The 17,115-nt window shown below is 44.1% G+C and overlaps 3 protein-coding genes across 3 annotated transcripts in view; all 3 read right to left on the reverse strand.

Annotated features, from left to right (window-relative positions):
* The window catches only part of pdha1b (pyruvate dehydrogenase E1 subunit alpha 1b), a gene marked incomplete at its 3' end in the record, with an annotated part of 11,361 nt that extends 5,897 nt beyond the window's left edge, over positions 1-5,464 (reverse strand). Inside the window, exons 1-8 of the mRNA XM_083685781.1 lie at positions 5,336-5,464; positions 3,504-3,572; positions 3,128-3,301; positions 1,297-1,423; positions 1,108-1,199; positions 776-868; positions 514-669; positions 36-107 (exon numbers count right to left, since the gene is read on the reverse strand). Of these exons, the coding sequence (XP_083541907.1) occupies positions 36-107; positions 514-669; positions 776-868; positions 1,108-1,199; positions 1,297-1,423; positions 3,128-3,301; positions 3,504-3,572; positions 5,336-5,392 (840 nt within the window). The 5' untranslated portion in view covers positions 5,393-5,464. The remainder of the gene's footprint in view (positions 1-35; positions 108-513; positions 670-775; positions 869-1,107; positions 1,200-1,296; positions 1,424-3,127; positions 3,302-3,503; positions 3,573-5,335) is intronic.
* Positions 5,465-7,110: 1,646 nt separating this feature from the next.
* Positions 7,111-8,064, reverse strand: LOC310815934 (olfactory receptor 6N2-like; the record flags this gene model as incomplete). Its single annotated transcript, XM_083685894.1, has 2 exons — positions 7,111-7,447; positions 7,580-8,064. The coding sequence occupies 2 exons, from the start codon at positions 8,062-8,064 to the stop codon at positions 7,111-7,113; spliced, it is 822 nt and encodes a 273-aa protein (XP_083542020.1).
* A 6,413-nt stretch (positions 8,065-14,477) lies between these two features.
* LOC310816018 (olfactory receptor 6N2-like) lies at positions 14,478-15,431 on the reverse strand (the record flags this gene model as incomplete). Its single annotated transcript, XM_083686017.1, has 1 exon — positions 14,478-15,431. The coding sequence occupies one exon, from the start codon at positions 15,429-15,431 to the stop codon at positions 14,478-14,480; it is 954 nt and encodes a 317-aa protein (XP_083542143.1).
* Positions 15,432-17,115: the final 1,684 nt, after the last annotated feature.

A 17,115-nucleotide genomic window follows, 5' to 3' on the forward strand; every position in this document is an offset into this window, starting at 1 on the left:
GAAAATCTCTACTTGTGACAGTGTTCAGAACTCACCTTCCCGGCTCTGCAGTGGTCTGCCGCGAACTTGGTGGCCTCCCTCACACACAGCAAATCCATGCCGTCCACCTACAAGAGGGGGCAAAGGTTAAAGGTCACCTGGGGGGGGGGGGGTCAATGTACTCACAAGACTGTCCCAATGAAACCTGCCCCTGCTCCCCTGGATCTGAAAGGATTGTACACAGCACAGTACTGGAGGTATGAGCAGTACGGTAGGAGCTCCACCATATCCCCTCCGATATGCCCTTCACCATGCCCTTCACCATGCCCTTCACCATGCCCACAGGACTTACAGCTACACAATCCCCCTCAGATCAAGTACAGTACCTAGGGGGTTCGGTGCTAGGAGTTAACTTGGGGAGTGTGGGAGTGTGTGTGTGTATTGTACAGACCTGTGTGTGTGTGTGTGTGTGTGTGTTGGACGGACCTGCGTGTGTGTTTGTATGTGTATGTGTCCCGTGTGTCTCTCTCTCACCCTGAGTCCTGGTATGTAGTCCCCTCTCTTGTAGTAATCGGTGCTGGCTGAGGCCCTCTCCACGGACGTCCCCATCCCATACTTGTTGTTCTCACAGATGAAGATGCATGGAAGCTTCCACAGGGCGGCCATGTTGAACGACTCAAAGATCTGGCCCTGGCAAATAGGAAATGTGTGGATGGAAATGATTGGATATACAATGTCAAAAGTGTTTGATTCCTTGCGTCCTCTCTCCTCGCTTCGGTTGTCAGTAAGGTCTTACCTGATTGGCTGCCCCGTCCCCGTACAGCGTCACACACACCTGGTTGTTACCCTGGTACTGACAGGCCAGGGCAATGCCGGCTCCCAATGGGACCTGGACACACACACACACACACACACACACACACACACACACACACACACACACACACACACACACACACACACACACACACACACACACACACACACACACACACACACACACACACACACACACACACACACACACACACACACACACACCAAAATCAAGGTGAGTTGGTCGTCAGTTTAAGGGGTTGTCTTAGTAGAGTGTGTGTGTGTGTGTGTGTGTGAGAGAGAGAGTGTTACCTGAGCCCCCACAATGCCGTTCCCTCCGTAGAAGTGCTTTGCGTACATGTGCATAGAACCTCCCTTACCCTTAGCCACGCCCCCTCTTCGACCTGAGAGAGAGACACAAAAAAAAAACACAGTGGTAAAGAGAGTGTGTCACTTGTTATATCGTTTTTCTGCAGTAAAATGGTTATCAGTGTGTCTCACCCGTGAGCTCGGCCATGATCTCCTTCACGGCGATGCCCCGTGTGTAGGTGTACCCGTGGGCACGGTAGGCTGTGATCAGGTGGTCCGAGCGGTTGATGCCCGCCTCAATGCCCACAGCACACGCCTCCTGGAAGACAAGAACAGGCGCATGACGGGTTAGGAGAGTGTGTGTATGTGTGTATGTATGTGTGTGTGTGTGTGTGTGTGTGTGTGTGTCTATTCAAGAAAGATCTAGTGCGGCGGTTGCCAACCTTTTTTTTCTCTGAGTCGCGGCCCACTTGAAAATATCAAAAGTCATGATAATGTGGGAGACAAACGTCTGTAGACTCGCTCTCTTATTTTGAGTGTATTTGTGCACAGATTGGTTGCACCATTTAGTAATTACAACACTTTTTATTTGTCACATAATTTACACAGGCATAAGAGAGCTTAAAATGTCTAGTTTCGACTCCTTGATAAGCATTGGTAAGCCAAGGAAGACTTCTACAGTGGATGACTGAACAATGCTCACCATCATTAAGAAAAACCACAAAACAACTGTTCCACAAATCAGGAACACTCTCCAGGAGGTAGGACTGACTCGGCCCAAGATTGTGGGGTGTTTTAGTTAATTGATGATGTAACTGCTGACGGAAGCAGCAGAATGTATTCTGAAGTGTACAGAAACATCTTGTCTGCTCGAGTACAAGCAAATGCCTCCAAATTCATTGGATGTTGCTTCATCATACAGTAAGACAATGACCCCAAACATACTGCCATAGCAGTACGAGAGTCATCTCCCAGGGAAATGTGTCCGTCTGTAACCCTAACCATACATCCTTTTTCTACTCTTTAGGCCCACCTTCATGCCTGTACTTCCATCACTTGCTCTCTCTCCTCTTGCAAGCAAATCCGCTTTTCCATGACGAAGCGTCATGCTATTTATAATCAAACAGCCCGTTGTTAACTTCAAACAAACTCCTCTTTATAATATTTCCCCGGCTCCCTAATCGGGTCTCAAAGTGTGTCTCGTGAGCGTTCACTCTGATTCCTGCTCTCCAGCGAAATTTCACGGCCTCTCTACCGCCCGGCCCTTCTGATGATGACGACTCCCTGTCGTGATAGAAAGGTTTTGACCATACAGCACAGCCCGTTAACAATGTCGGTCACTGCAACTGTAGCTGATAAATTGTCCCTTCTTTTGTAACATTTGCAACAATTGCTTGCAGAGAACTGTGCGCTGGTTTCCACCCCTCATGAGCTGAAAAGACAGAAAGATCCCTACAGCAGAGATGCTGCTAAACTGCCTCTCGACACTTTGACTAAAGGTCAACGGCATATTTGTCTCCTGCCAATTCGCCATTTCACTAAACATCAATGTAACACGAAGGCTCTCGGTGGTAGACAGAATGCATGTACATAGCCAGCACGACACACACACCACAGCCTGCCTACACTCACCAAAGATAAGGGGCATTGCGCTACTACTATCAACGTGCCATAGGTAGAATTATTTTTTAAATGTCAACATTTTTTAAATGTAAAAAAGAAATCACCCCCGCGGCCCACTAATGTGTGTCTGTGTGATTTCCTGTGTGCAGTGTGCATCCCATTGTGTGAGTGTGTGTATCCTTGCATGTGTGTGTGTGTGTGCATAGGTGTGTGTGTGTATGTGTACAGTACCTAGGAGTAGGTGCTAGGTGTTGACTTGGGATTGGGCGTGTGCCAGTGTGTGTGTGTGTGTGTGTGTGTGTACACAGTACCTAGGGGTAGGTGTTAGGGGATGATTTGGGGATTGGGCATATGTATGTGAATCAATGTGTATGTTGGTCCTGTGTGTGTGTATTCCCACCTGTCCGTCGTACAGGTGGCAGAAGCCCCTGATGATCTTCTGCTTGTAGAGCTGGTCAGCCTTCAGCTCCATTCGTCTCATGGTCTGCATGGTCCTGTAGTAACCCAGGCCCTGTTCACGCGTCAACTCCGCCTGCACCGGTGGGCCCGCCTCCAAACCATGCAGATCACACTTCTATTGGACAGGAGGGGAGGGGAGGGAAGGTGGACAGTTCAAACAACCAATCAGAGATCACATCCATGAGAACGCCTGAATGCCACACGCCTGAGAACGTGTGTGTGTGTGTGGTTTAGAGTGTGTGGGTGGTGAGTGAATGTTTGACAAGAGAGTGTGTGGGTAAAAGTGAGTGTGAAGTGTGTGAGCTGTGGGGACTCACTTTGATGTCAAAGCTGGCCTGCGGGGTGAAGTCAGCGTAGGAGCGTGTGGACACCACCACTCTGGCTCCCTGGGGAGAGACAAGACCAGACATTAGAGAGGGAGGGAGTGAGGGAGAGAGGGAGGGAGGGTGGTAGGGAGACACATACGCAGACACACTAAAGATTTATAATACCAATACACACTATGAGAGTACAAAACCACACCACATCCCATTCACTCCCTCCTCCTCCTCCTCCTCCTCCTCCTCCTCCTCCTCCTCCTCCATCATGACTCTAATACAGGCCTGACCTGGGGCCACAGTGTGTGAGGAAGACTAGGATCTCTGGAGAAGGGTACAGTGTTAGGCAGGGACATAGTGGGAAAAGCCACACATTTCCTTTAAAAAGGTGGGTACTTGCTATTCACCAAAGGAAAAAGGTGCGCAAGCAAGCAGCGTTTACTCTCCTCTACCTCACTGGTTAGGACTTGAGGTCTAACTGGTTCTGAGTGGGATACTGACCGGGTTCGGTGCAGTCTGGGTCTATGGGGCTTGTATACGCTACAGGGCCGACCTGAACCGTACTGTGCTGACTGACTCTGATATTTTCTTTTTTTCACACTGTCCTTTCCAGCACAGTTACAGCAACTATGGTGGATACGTAACTAGATCAGAACAGTTCGAACAGCTCAGCTCAGGCCTATTCGTCTAAGCAGTGTAAAACAAAATAGGCCTAGTAGTAGTAGTTCTGGTGGTTTAGGGCTGGGTATTATCCAGATCGACTGGGTCTGGGTGCTCTGGTACTGACTGGTGGTGGTGGTGGTTTAGGTGGTTGCCGGGCACACAGAGAGATTAAATTGACGTATTCTGACAGGCCAATCAGCAGCTGGGGAACAGAGGAGCCAACCAATCAGATCAGAGCATGGCCAGAGAAGACCTCCACCCCTACTCAACTCAAGAACTCTATTCTAAGTTTGACCAACAGAGGTAAGAACTCATATGGAACTCTGGAACGCCAAGAGAGAATGGGCACATTGGTGCGCTCTGTGCCACAAGCAGATGAAACTAGAATATCACTCCGTTTTAAACCGCACTCCAGTCTACAACAACAATGAAGACACAATAAAATACAACATCCAGCATCGGAAACTCAAACAAAAAGGCCTACACAGAGCAAACTAGCTACATGAGCTGCTTACCTCTGACACTGTTTGGGCCCGCTAAGGGACAGCCAAGGAGAGAGAGAGGAGACATGGCAAGAGAGAGAAATGTAGGGGTAGAGAAGCATATACCGGTAGGCTATTAATAATCCAGCACTACCATTTAGGGCTCCAGGCACAAAAAAGCCATTCAGTAACTTTGTAAACAGTGATGCGTTGTATGTCAAGTTCACCCTGGTCACAGAATACGCAGGTGCGCTGTAGCTCCCAAAAGAGCATTAGAAAGCTGTGTTGACCCCGGCAGACAGCCGAGCAGAGGGATTAGGCCACTACTTGATAGCATCAACCAGCACCATTTGTTAGACAATTTCGCAACAACATGACAGCGCCATCGTGTGGCAAACACATGCAGGTCAGAATTAAATCAATATTCTGTATAGCCAACTTAAGCATGTCATTATGCTAACGATACATCTATAAACACGACAGCCACCGAGCAAGGACACAAAATCGATCTGACGACGTTGAGATTGTGAATGACCATGTCGGGCCTAATATTGCGTTAGCTAACTGGCTACGAGGTCAGCGCTCGTATCTGGATCAACGTCACCACTTGCAAACCATCATCACCGAGATAGACTGCAAAGTCACCGACATGCCACGAAAAGCGAACTTTCTCGCAGTCACACTCACCACATTCTTGCTGGCAGTGCCTAAAGCGTTGGAGATGAGGCTCAGCATATTTTGCATGCTACTGGACACCGACGATTTACCAGTACAGGACAGCTTCGACCTAACGGATTAGCGTCAAAACACTGACCAGCTGACAGACACTTCCGTGTTGGGTGGCCAATGAAAACTAACCCGGCTGCAATGGAGCCAATAGATAACCACGGAGATGACACGCCTAAAATGGCCACGCACATTTGACGGGACTCCAGAGAGCGGTCCCCTCGTCATTGATTGCAATGTAGACTATGTTTGTCTCCCTCCGATTTTCGCTGTGATATCTTTGTTTGGGTTTCAATAAACCTTATACGTAGCACGATGTTTCTACAAATGTTCGTCTTTATGAAGTTATTAACATTTGACCCAAACACTGAGCAATCACAGGATAGACAGATGAATAATAGTTTCATCCTCTGCAGCAGGTGCATGAGGGGTCAATACCGTTCTTGAATTTTGAGGGGGTTTTCTAGTCGGATAACATTCATGAATGACTTTACTTCCTTGACTTTATTTGTTACTAAAAAGGCATTAAATAAAATCCATACTTCTCCCAAATCAATAGAATTGAAAATGTTGTTCCAAAAAACAACAACAGAGGGAGCTGTTCTTAAGTCTTTTCTGATAGCTCTATTGCTGGAAATTGGTTGAGAAATTCCAAGTACAGTACACTAAATAAGGAAACCGTGCCCTTGGGTGCAAATTGCGATAATTAAGATATTAATTAAGATACTTCTAATGTCACTTGGTTTTGCATCAAACAATATTGCACATTCTCTAGGTGGAATAAGGATAATAATTCCAAGAGGAATTCTGAATATGATAGCAATTGACCATCAGGATTGAGAAGCTGACTGACCAGAGTAATACCAATTCAACCACTCTTCAAAGAAAATAGACTTATGTTTGTATTTGATATTCCTATTTATGTGGTGAAAAGTAAAACAGGGACCAGCTTAATAACATTTGTTTATGGAAATTGGAGAGTTTGATAGGGATTGTATGTACCTTGTAATTACAAAATAATAAAACATTTAGCCCTCCTATCCATTCCCTCTTAAAGATGTAAGAGGGAATGGAATTCCTAATGGAGGTAGATGTTTCAAAGGAATCTCTGAATACATCTCTGAATATATTTTAAATGTATCATTCAAAGTAGAGAAGTCTGTGCATTCTCTTTTAAGAAAAGAGTTGTATCATCAGCTAGTTGGCTAAGGATGGTTCCCTCAGCAATGGACTGAATTCATTGACTTTCAAAAACTACAGCCACAAGCACATTCCACATGTTTGGAAACTCATTTTAGTTTCTGAAAATAACTTTATGATTTTAACATCACAGGGAGTAATTTCCTTATGACCTCTTCTCTTGACTACAGAACATATATTGACACTGGCATGGTTATAATTAATGTGATCGTTTCAATGAAAATTGCCCTTTAAGAGGCAGATCAGGCGCCAGCTTGTATGACTTGTATGAGGCTAAGAAAAACATTTGAAAATACCTTGAGTCATTGAGTGAGAAAGGAAACCTTGATAAATGCTTTCAAGGTAATGATGAAATAATGGGATATACAGATGAGCTACTTTTTATTGTGTTTTACAGATAATACTAACAACCAGTTTAGCCATCATTAAACACTAAAAAGTGTTTAAATTGAAGTAGAGAGCAATTTATATTGAATGATTGTGTAACACACAGATTCTAAGAGGAAAAGGGCGGAGTCAACCAGAAATGGCTTTGGTTACATTTTTTGGCCAAATGCAAAACTCTTGAAAAATCCTTTCAGCTTTCCCCTGATCTCGTTGGTTTTGAGACAATAGATATATGGGTTCACAAGTGAGGGTCCCAGAGTAGAGCCAATGATCAGGCCGTTCCTGTGAGAGAGGGTAAGAACCAAACCCATTTTTGTGACCATTATGAGCAGCACTTTAGGGATAAAGAAGCTAGCCACCACAACCATGTGAGAGACACAGGTGTTAAATGTTTTCCTCCTGTCTTTGGATGAGGACATTTTCACCACTTCATACACAATCTTCATGTATGAGATGACGATCAGGCTGAAGTTAATCCATAATATACTAGTTAACATAGTAGAGGCTATGTTGAAATAATAACTAGGATTCACACATGTTGTTCTTATTAGGGCAGCAAATTCACAAAAGCTGTATGGGAGTTTATTTGAGGCACAGTAGGGGATATTGTTGACATACCCAGTCCCTAGACCAGAACATGAGCTGCCTATTGCCCAAGTTGCCACTACGAGTAAAAATACATGTGTTTTAGTTAGGATAGCCTGATATCTAAGAGGGTATGAAATGGCAATGAGACGGTCATAAGCCATCAGAGCAATAGTTAAGGGCTCCATAGCACTTCCTAAATGAAATAGGAAGTGCTGTAACATGCAAGCTCCATAGGGGACTCTTCTCTCCTCACCCAGTAGGACATTAAGCATAGTAACACTCGCACTGCTGGCATAGATAATGTCTACTATTGCCAGTGTGCAAATGAAGAAGTACATGGGTGTATGCAGTGGCTTGTTAAATGCGATGACAGAAATGTTGGTGAAACTTCCAAACAGAATGAGGAGGAGGATGAACAGAATGGCTCCTCCCACCACCCTCGGGTGCTGCACATCATCCAATCCTGTAATGATGAATTCTCTCACTGTATATCCTGTTTGGTTCTCTGTCTCCATTGACCTGTAAAAGAAAAAAAGCCCCAACGTTGTGAAGGGAAGAACAATTGGGTGGAATCAGACTGTTATATTTCATTCATCTTCTATGAGGATAGATTAGAAACGGGAAGCAGATGAGATGGAGAAACAGTGTGAAGAGGCAGCCTGGGGGAAAATGTGACATATTATCATGAGTGTCTTCTTTTTCTCATATTGTGTGGAAATTAGATAGATAAATTAAAGCATGGACCATAGGGGTTGATGGCAGCACTAACTACCATACTGAATTTGGGCACACAATATACTGGAGGCTACATCGTAAAATTGAATGTAAAGGAGAACATTCAGACATTTTTCATTTGCCACTAACTCACTAACTCCCTTAAAGGGGCAATGTTATTAGCAATATTAATCTATTTTACTCAGGTAGAAACAACTTGTATTGTAGATGTAGAGCCAGATTCAAGATGAAATCATCTGTTTACTCTCTTGTCTTAACAACTTCTTGAGAAAGAGATGCAGTCATAAGATCAATCTCATAATCAAAATTAGGTGGTAAATTCCCAGTGACTGGTATGACCTGTAAAATGAATGTTCCAAAACTAGATTGTCCTGTACTTACCAGACTAGCTTTGCACACCCTCTCCTACAGTGACTGGCAATTATGGTGACTACTTATCGTGAACCATCATCTCCAAGCTACTCACGTGACAGACCAGACGTCATGGCTCTGATGACATGCTGATAAGACACACACACACACACACACACACACACACACACACACACACACACACACACACACACACACACACACACACACACACACTTTTGCCTTCACTGGAAACGATTATGACCGTTAGTAGATAGGAACAAGGTCATTTATTAGTATTGAAATCACTACTTCACACAGCCTGGCGCTTACAAAATGTGACAAATTGTTATGTAATCCCCAAGACAGCAAAGTTTAACTCCCAGTATGTTTCTTTGATTTCAATCAATCACTAATAAATCCCATAAGAACAACAGGCAGCAGTAATTTAGTAGACCCTAGGGGCTCCTGCATTAGTCATTTGATAAGGCAAATAATATCCCTTGCGACAATGTGTGTTCTATGAGCTTTAAATGCCAGGCCAAAGCAAATACATATGAGTACGATCTTTCTTTGTCAGCTCAATATCCCAATAACCCCAATTTTCTTTGACAACATAGAATATAGCTTTCAGTTTCTGAAGACAAGATTGCTTGCTAGTCAATGTTAACATTTTAGAAAAATATGTGTATCCTTGTAAACAAACCAAGGTTGTGACTGCAGTCCTGACAGCAGTGGAAAGCTTGTTCTACCACCGGGGTGCCAAGACAGTGAAAAGCCGTAACTGAACAGTGTGACCGCTGCATCCTCGTAGAGGCGGCGGTGCCAGGCGGCCAGCCGAGGTGGAAGAACGGAGTGATCGGGCAGGGGTTTGGGGGCTGACCATTGCTTGCAAGTAGGGAAGGGCTGTTCCCTTTACCGCCCGGTAGGCGAGCACCAGGGTCTTGAATCTGATGCGAGCTGCTCCCAGGAGCCAGTGAAGGGTGCGGAGGTGAGTGGATACAGTATGGATAGAGTCTGACTGGGAGGGGGTGGATTTAAGGGGAAGAGAGAAGGATACAAAATGATGGTCAGAAACTGGAAGAGGGGTAACAGTAAGGTTGGAGGTATGGGAGGATCTTGTGAAAACAAGGTCGAGCTGATTGCCCACCTTACGAGTCGGAGGAGAGTGGGAAAGGGTAAGGTTGAACGAGGAGAGAAGGTTAAGAAGGCCAGACGAGTGAAACTCCTCTGACTGGATGTTGAAGTCACCCAGTAGTGTGAGTGGTGTGCCATCCTCAGGGAAGAAGCTGAGAAGGACATCCATCTCAAGTCACCAAGCTGACCTGGGGGACAATACCCCACAATCTGTTCCAACATTGTTGTTGATGCAAAACTCCACTTCTCCTTAAAGACCAATGTACACATTCTGAGTGAACCCGCACTGCGATTAACCCTTATCTGCAATTGATTGAATTGGGGCCTTATGCAGTTTTATTTTTTTTAAGATCATAAAAGCAAAACAGGAACACATACAGCACTGTACACACCTCAGTAATCAGACACATGGGAATGTAGTTTTTGAGAGAGACACTAATTAGCCTTGAATCCTCCTAGACCTAATTTCCTGTATGTTGTTGAAAGAAAGGGTGTTGTCCCTTGAGGGTCATATACTTTCAAACCTCTCTAACTTTTACAAAGACACTATTGGTCACATCCTTTACAAACATATCTACTTATGAATTTTATATCATTTTGGCTTTGGTTTAAAGCCAAAAACTGGCCCCTTGTGAACTGTACTGTGAGCTTAAACAGAGCTTCCCATACAGTCGCTGTTTATTAGAGCTTCTCTGACCCTTCTGACTGTACTCAAAAGCAGTGTTCACATGGAATACATGGTGTCATGATCAGGAAGATTTGCACAGCACCATGTCACAGAATCCTTCTAAGATGAAGTGTCATCTGGTGTACTTGGGAGGTGGTGTGGCCTTCAGCTCTTTAAGAATCCCGCCACGTGTCTTTATCCAATGAGGAAGCAAAGGTGAACCAACCAGCCATACACATCACTTGCAACCCCTCACTTTACATGAATACAAGGTTTAAAGTATAATATTGATGTTGCATGAACTTCCTAACCAAATGGATACTTAGGCACAAAAATGAAAGTTTGATCTGTTCTAGTTTTCCCCCTGTTTTTCACAATCAGGATTACCACATAGGAGGAGGGCAGGATGTTAGTGGGAGACCTTGGGTCTGAGTCAGGGTCAAACAGACGAGACAGGGCATTGGGCTTAATGTTCTTGGCTCCACTGATGAACCGTCTCCACTGATGAACCGTCTGTAAAAACTTGCAAAACCCCAAAAACGCTGCACTAGCTTGTGACTGGTAGGTGTGGGCCACTCAGCAACAGCACTGACCTTGGCAGGGTCCATTTGAATGTTGCCCTCCGAGATGATGAAACCCAGGAAACAATAGTGGAGGCATGGAACTCACACTTCCGCTTTCACAAAGAGTTGGTTATCGAGAGGCGCTGGAGAACTTGGTGGATGGAGATGGGTTTCCTCGTCAGGGGAGAAGATGAGGATATCATCCAGATAGATGAAGACAAACTGATTAAGCATGTCGGAGAACATCATTCAGCAGAGCCCGGAACACAGCTGGGGCATTGGTCCAAAAGGCATCACAAGGTACATTGCCAGGCCGAACGCTGCATGTCCCCCCACATACCCCCACCGCCCGACACAGGCCGGGGACACGACGGCTGACAGCCTACTCCCCCCCCCTGCACAGAAGAGGAAGTCTGCCACGACCATCTGCGCCCCCGGTCTGTGCACGACCGAAAAGTTGAAGGGCTGCAACGCGAGATACCACCGGGTGATCCTCGCGTTCACATCCTTCATGCGGTGGAGCCACTGGAGGGGAGCATGGTCGGAATAGAGGGTGAAAGCGCGACCCAGCAGGTAGTAGCGGAGGGCGCCGACCGCCCACTTGATGGCGAGGCACTCCTTCTCCACCGTGCTGTACTGGCCCTCCCTCTCCGACAGTTTGCGGCTCAGGTACAGCACCGGCCGGTCAGCCCCCTCCACCCGCTGGGTCAGCACTGCTCCCAGGCCTCTATCTGACGCGTCCGTCTGTAGGGAGAAAGGGAGGTTAAAATCAGGCGCATACAGGACCATTTCTCCACAAAGAGCGCCCTTAAGAGCCTCGAACGACCCCTGGCACTGGCCCGACCATTGGACCGGATCCGGGGCACCCTTCCGGGTGAGGTCCGTCAAGGGACTGGCCATCTCTGAGAACCCCGGCACGAACTGCCGGTAATAGCCAGCCAGCCCCAGGAATGCCCTCACCTCCTTCTTAGTCTTGGGCCACGGGGAGGCGGCGATGGCCTCTTTTCAACCTGCAGCCGCGCCTCTCCTCGACCCAAGTGGTACCCCAGATACCGGATCTCCCTCCGCCCGATCACACACTTTTTCGGGTTGGCCGTCAGCACCGCCTGTGGGGGCCTGATGGAAACATAATCTTAGATAGATAGATAGAAAGATAGATAGATAGAAACTTTATTTATCCCTAGGGGAAATTCAGGTTTCAAGTAGCTTAAGACATAGAGACATCACACATAACATACACATACAACATACAACATACAACATAAGCAGGATTGTAAACAGGAAGTCTATATGAATACTATAGACAGATAAGAATAAAGATACTGAGAAAAATATACTAAATACTAAGTAACAAACAAGTCCACATTAATGTGCTGAGGCTGTATGATAAGGGTGACAGGGCAGTCATTCACTCCCTCCTCCTCCTGCTCCTCCTCCTCCATGACTCTAATACAGGCCTGACCTGGGGCCACAGTGTGTGAGGAAGACTAGGATCTCTGGAGAAAGGTACAGTGTTAGGCAGGGACATAGTGGGAAAAGCCACACATTTCCTTTAAAAAGGTGGGTACTTGCTATTCACCAAAGGAAAAAGGTGCGCAAGCAAGCAGCGTTTACCCTCCTCTACCTCACTGGTTAGGACTTGAGGTCTAACTGGTTCTGAGTGGGATACTGACCGGGTTCGGTGCAGTCTGGGTCTATGGGGCTTGTATACGCTACAGGGCCGACCTGAACCGTACTGTGCTGACTGACTCTGATATTTTCTTTTTTTCACACTGTCCTTTCCAGCACAGTTACAGCAACTATGGTGGATACGTAACTAGATCAGAACAGTTCGAACAGCTCAGCTCAGGCCTATTCGTCTAAGCAGTGTAAAACAAAATAGGCCTAGTAGTAGTAGTTCTGGTGGTTTAGGGCTGGGTATTATCCAGGTCCGACTGGGTCTGGGTGCTCTGGTACTGACTGGTGGTGGTGGTGGTGGTTTAGGTGGTTGCCGGGCACACAGAGAGATTAAATTGACGTATTCTGACAGGCCAATCAGCAGCTGGGGAACAGAGGAGCCAACCAATCAGATCAGAGCATGGCCAGAGAAGACCTCCACCCAAACACTGAGCAATCACAGGATAGACAGATGAATAATAGTTTCATCCTCTGCAGCAGGTGCATGAGGGGTCAATACCGTTCTTGAATTTTGAGGGGGTTTTCTAGTCGGATAACATTCATGAATGACTTTACTTCCTTGACTTTATTTGTTACTAAAAAGGCATTAAATAAAATCCATACTTCTCCCAAATCAATAGAATTGAAAATGTTGTTCCAAAAAACAACAACAGAGGGAGCTGTTCTTAAGTCTTTTCTGATAGCTCTATTGCTGGAAATTGGTTGAGAAATTCCAAGTACAGTACACTAAATAAGGAAACCGTGCCCTTGGGTGCAAATTGCGATAATTAAGATATTAATTAAGATACTTCTAATGTCACTTGGTTTTGCATCAAACAATATTGCACATTCTCTAGGTGGAATAAGGATAATAATTCCAAGAGGAATTCTGAATATGATAGCAATTGACCATCAGGATTGAGAAGCTGACTGACCAGAGTAATACCAATTCAACCACTCTTCAAAGAAAATAGACTTATGTTTGTATTTGATATTCCTATTTATGTGGTGAAAAGTAAAACAGGGACCAGCTTAATAACATTTGTTTATGGAAATTGGAGAGTTTGATAGGGATTGTATGTACCTTGTAATTACAAAATAATAAAACATTTAGCCCTCCTATCCATTCCCTCTTAAAGATGTAAGAGGGAATGGAATTCCTAATGGAGGTAGATGTTTCGAAGGAATCTCTGAATACATCTCTGAATATATTTTAAATGTATCATTCAAAGTAGAGAAGTCTGTGCATTCTCTTTTAAGAAAAGAGTTGTATCATCAGCTAGTTGGCTAAGGACGGTTCTCTCAGCAATGGACTGAATTCATTGACTTTCAAAAACTACAGCCACAAGCACATTCCACATGTTTGGAAACTCATTTTAGTTTCTGAAAATAACTTTATGATTTTAACATCACAGGGAGTAATTTCCTTATGACCTCTTCTCTTGACTACAGAACATATATTGACACTGGCATGGTTATAATTAATGTGATCGTTTCAATGAAAATTGCCCTTTAAGAGACAGATCAGGCGCCAGCTTGTATGACTTGTATGAGGCTAAGAAAAACATTTGAAAATACCTTGAGTCATTGAGTGAGAAAGGAAACCTTGATAAATGCTTTCAAGGTAATGATGAAATAATGGGATATACAGATGAGATACTTTTTATTGTGTGTTTTACACATAATAATAACAACCAGTTTAGCCATCATTAATGCTAAAAAGTGTTTAAATTGAAGTAGAGAGCAATTTATATTGAATGATTGTGTCACACACAGATTCTAAGAGGAAAAGGGCGGAGTCAACCAGAAATGGCTTTGGTTACATTTTTTGGCCAAATGCAAAACTCTTGAAAAATCCTTTCAGCTTTCCCCTGATCTCGTTGGTTTTGAGACAATAGATATATGGGTTCACAAGTGAGGGTCCCAGAGTAGAGCCAATGATCAGGCCGTTCCTGTGAGAGAGGGTAAGAACCAAACCCATTTTTGTGACCATTATGAGCAGCACTTTAGGGATAAAGAAACTAGCCACCACAACCATGTGAGAGACACAGGTGTTAAATGTTTTCCTCCTGTCTTTGGATGAGGACATTTTCACCACTTCATACACAATCTTCATGTATGAGATGACGATCAGGCTGAAGTTAATCCATAATATACAAGTTAACATATTAGAGGCTATGTTGAAATAATAATTAGGATTCACACATGCTGTTCTTACTAGGGCAGCAAATTCACAAAAGCTGTATGGGAGTTTATTTGAGGCACAGTAGGGGATATTGTTGACATACCCAGTCCATAGACCAGAACATGAGCTGCCTATTGCCCAAGTTGCCACTACGAGTAAAAATACATGTGTTTTAGTTAGGATAGCCTGATATCTAAGAGGGTATGAAATGGCAATGAGACGGTCATAAGCCATCAGAGCAATAGTTAAGGGCTCCATAGCACTTCCTAAATGAAATAGGAAGTGCTGTAAAATGCAAGCTCCATAGGGGACTCTTCTCTCCTCACCCAGTAGGACATTAAGCATAGTAACACTCGCACTGCTGGCATAGATAATGTCTACTATTGCCAGTGTGCAAATGAAGAAGTACATGGGTGTATGCAGTGGCTTGTTAAATGCGATGACAGAAATGTTGGTGAAACTTCCAAACAGAATGAGGAGGAGGATGAACAGAATGGCTCCTCCCACCACCCTCGGGTGCTGCACATCATCCAATCCTGTAATGATGAATTCTCTCACTGTATATCCTGTTTGGTTCTTTGTCTCCATTGACCTGTAAAAGAAAAAAAAGGCCCAACGTTGTGAAGGGAAGAACAATTGGGTGGAATCAGACTGTTATATTTCATTCATCTTCTATGAGGATAGATTAGAAACGGGAAGCAGATGAGATGGAGAAACAGTGTGAAAAGGCAGCCTGGGGGAAAATGTGACATATTATCATGAGTGTCTTCTTTTTCTCATATTGTGTGGAAATTAGATAGATAAATTAAAGCATGGACCATAGGGGTTGATGGCAGCACTAACTACCATACTGAATTTGGGCACACAATATACTGGAGGCTACATCGTAAAACTGGTGCATTGAATGTAAAGGAGAACATTCAAGCATTTTTCATTTGCCACTAACTCACTAACTCCCTTAAAGGGGCAATGTTATTAGCAATATTAATCTATTTTACTCAGGTAGAAACAACTTGTATTGTAGATGTAGAGCCAGATTCAAGATGAAATCATCTGTTTACTCTCTTGTCTTAACAACTTCTTGAGAAAGAGATGCAGTCATAAGATCAATCTCATAATCAAAATTAGGTGGTAAATTCCCAGTGACTGGTATGACCTGTAAAATGAATGTTCCAAAACTAGATTGTCCTGTACTTACCAGACTAGCTTTGCACACCCTCTCCTACAGTGACTGGCAATTATGGTGACTACTTATCGTGAACCATCATCTCCAAGCTATTCACGTGACAGACCAGACGTCATGGCTCTGATGACATGCTGATAAGACACACACACACACACACACACACACACACACACACACACACACACACACACACACACACTTTTGCCTTCACTGGAAACGATTATGACCGTTAGTAGATAGTATTGAAATCACTACTTCACACAGCCTGGCGCTTACAAAATGTGACAAATTGTTATGTAATCCCCAAGACAGCAAAGTTTAACTCCCAGTATGTTTCTTTGATTTCAATCAATCACTAATAAATCCCATAAGAACAACAGGCAGCAGTAATTTAGTAGACCCTAGGGGCTCCTGCATTAGTCATTTGATAAGGCAAATAATATCCCTTGCGACAATGTGTGTTCTATGAGCTTTAAATGCCAGGCCAAAGCAAATACATATGAGTATGATCTTTCTTTGTCAGCTCAATATCCCAATAACCCCAATTTTCTTTGGCAACATAGAATATAGCTTTCAGTTTCTGAAGACAAGATTGCTTGCTAGTCAATGTTAACATTTTAGAAAAATATGTGTATCCTTGTAAACAAACCAAACCTAAAATAGGTGAAGACGTAAAGTCTAGTGCTCAACCTCTACACCAGACTTTAGAAAGTGCTTTGTTTAGACCAAAACAGTGCCCCTCTTGACTGATTGTTATTAATAATGTGATCCCATTCCTTGATCGTTACCAATTCACAGTGCCCTCCATAAGTATTGGAAAAAGGAAACATTTAGTCTTCTTTTAGTTCTACACTCCAACAGTTTGGATTTTAAATCACACAATTACTGTGGGGTCAAAGAAGAGATTCTTAGCTTTAATTCAATGGTGTTCTTTTTCAGATTGGGTTCACCATTCAGAGAGTACAACATGTTTTAAGCATAGAAAAATATGTTGTTTAAGCTTCCAGATCCATGACAAAACAACAAGAGTAAAATCTTCAAGATGTGAAACAAACATTACTGCAAGTTCATCCAGAATTAACCTTG

This window comes from Argentina silus (genome assembly GCF_951799395.1).
Source record: "Argentina silus genome assembly, chromosome: 1".
Lineage (NCBI taxonomy): Eukaryota > Metazoa > Chordata > Actinopteri > Argentiniformes > Argentinidae > Argentina > Argentina silus.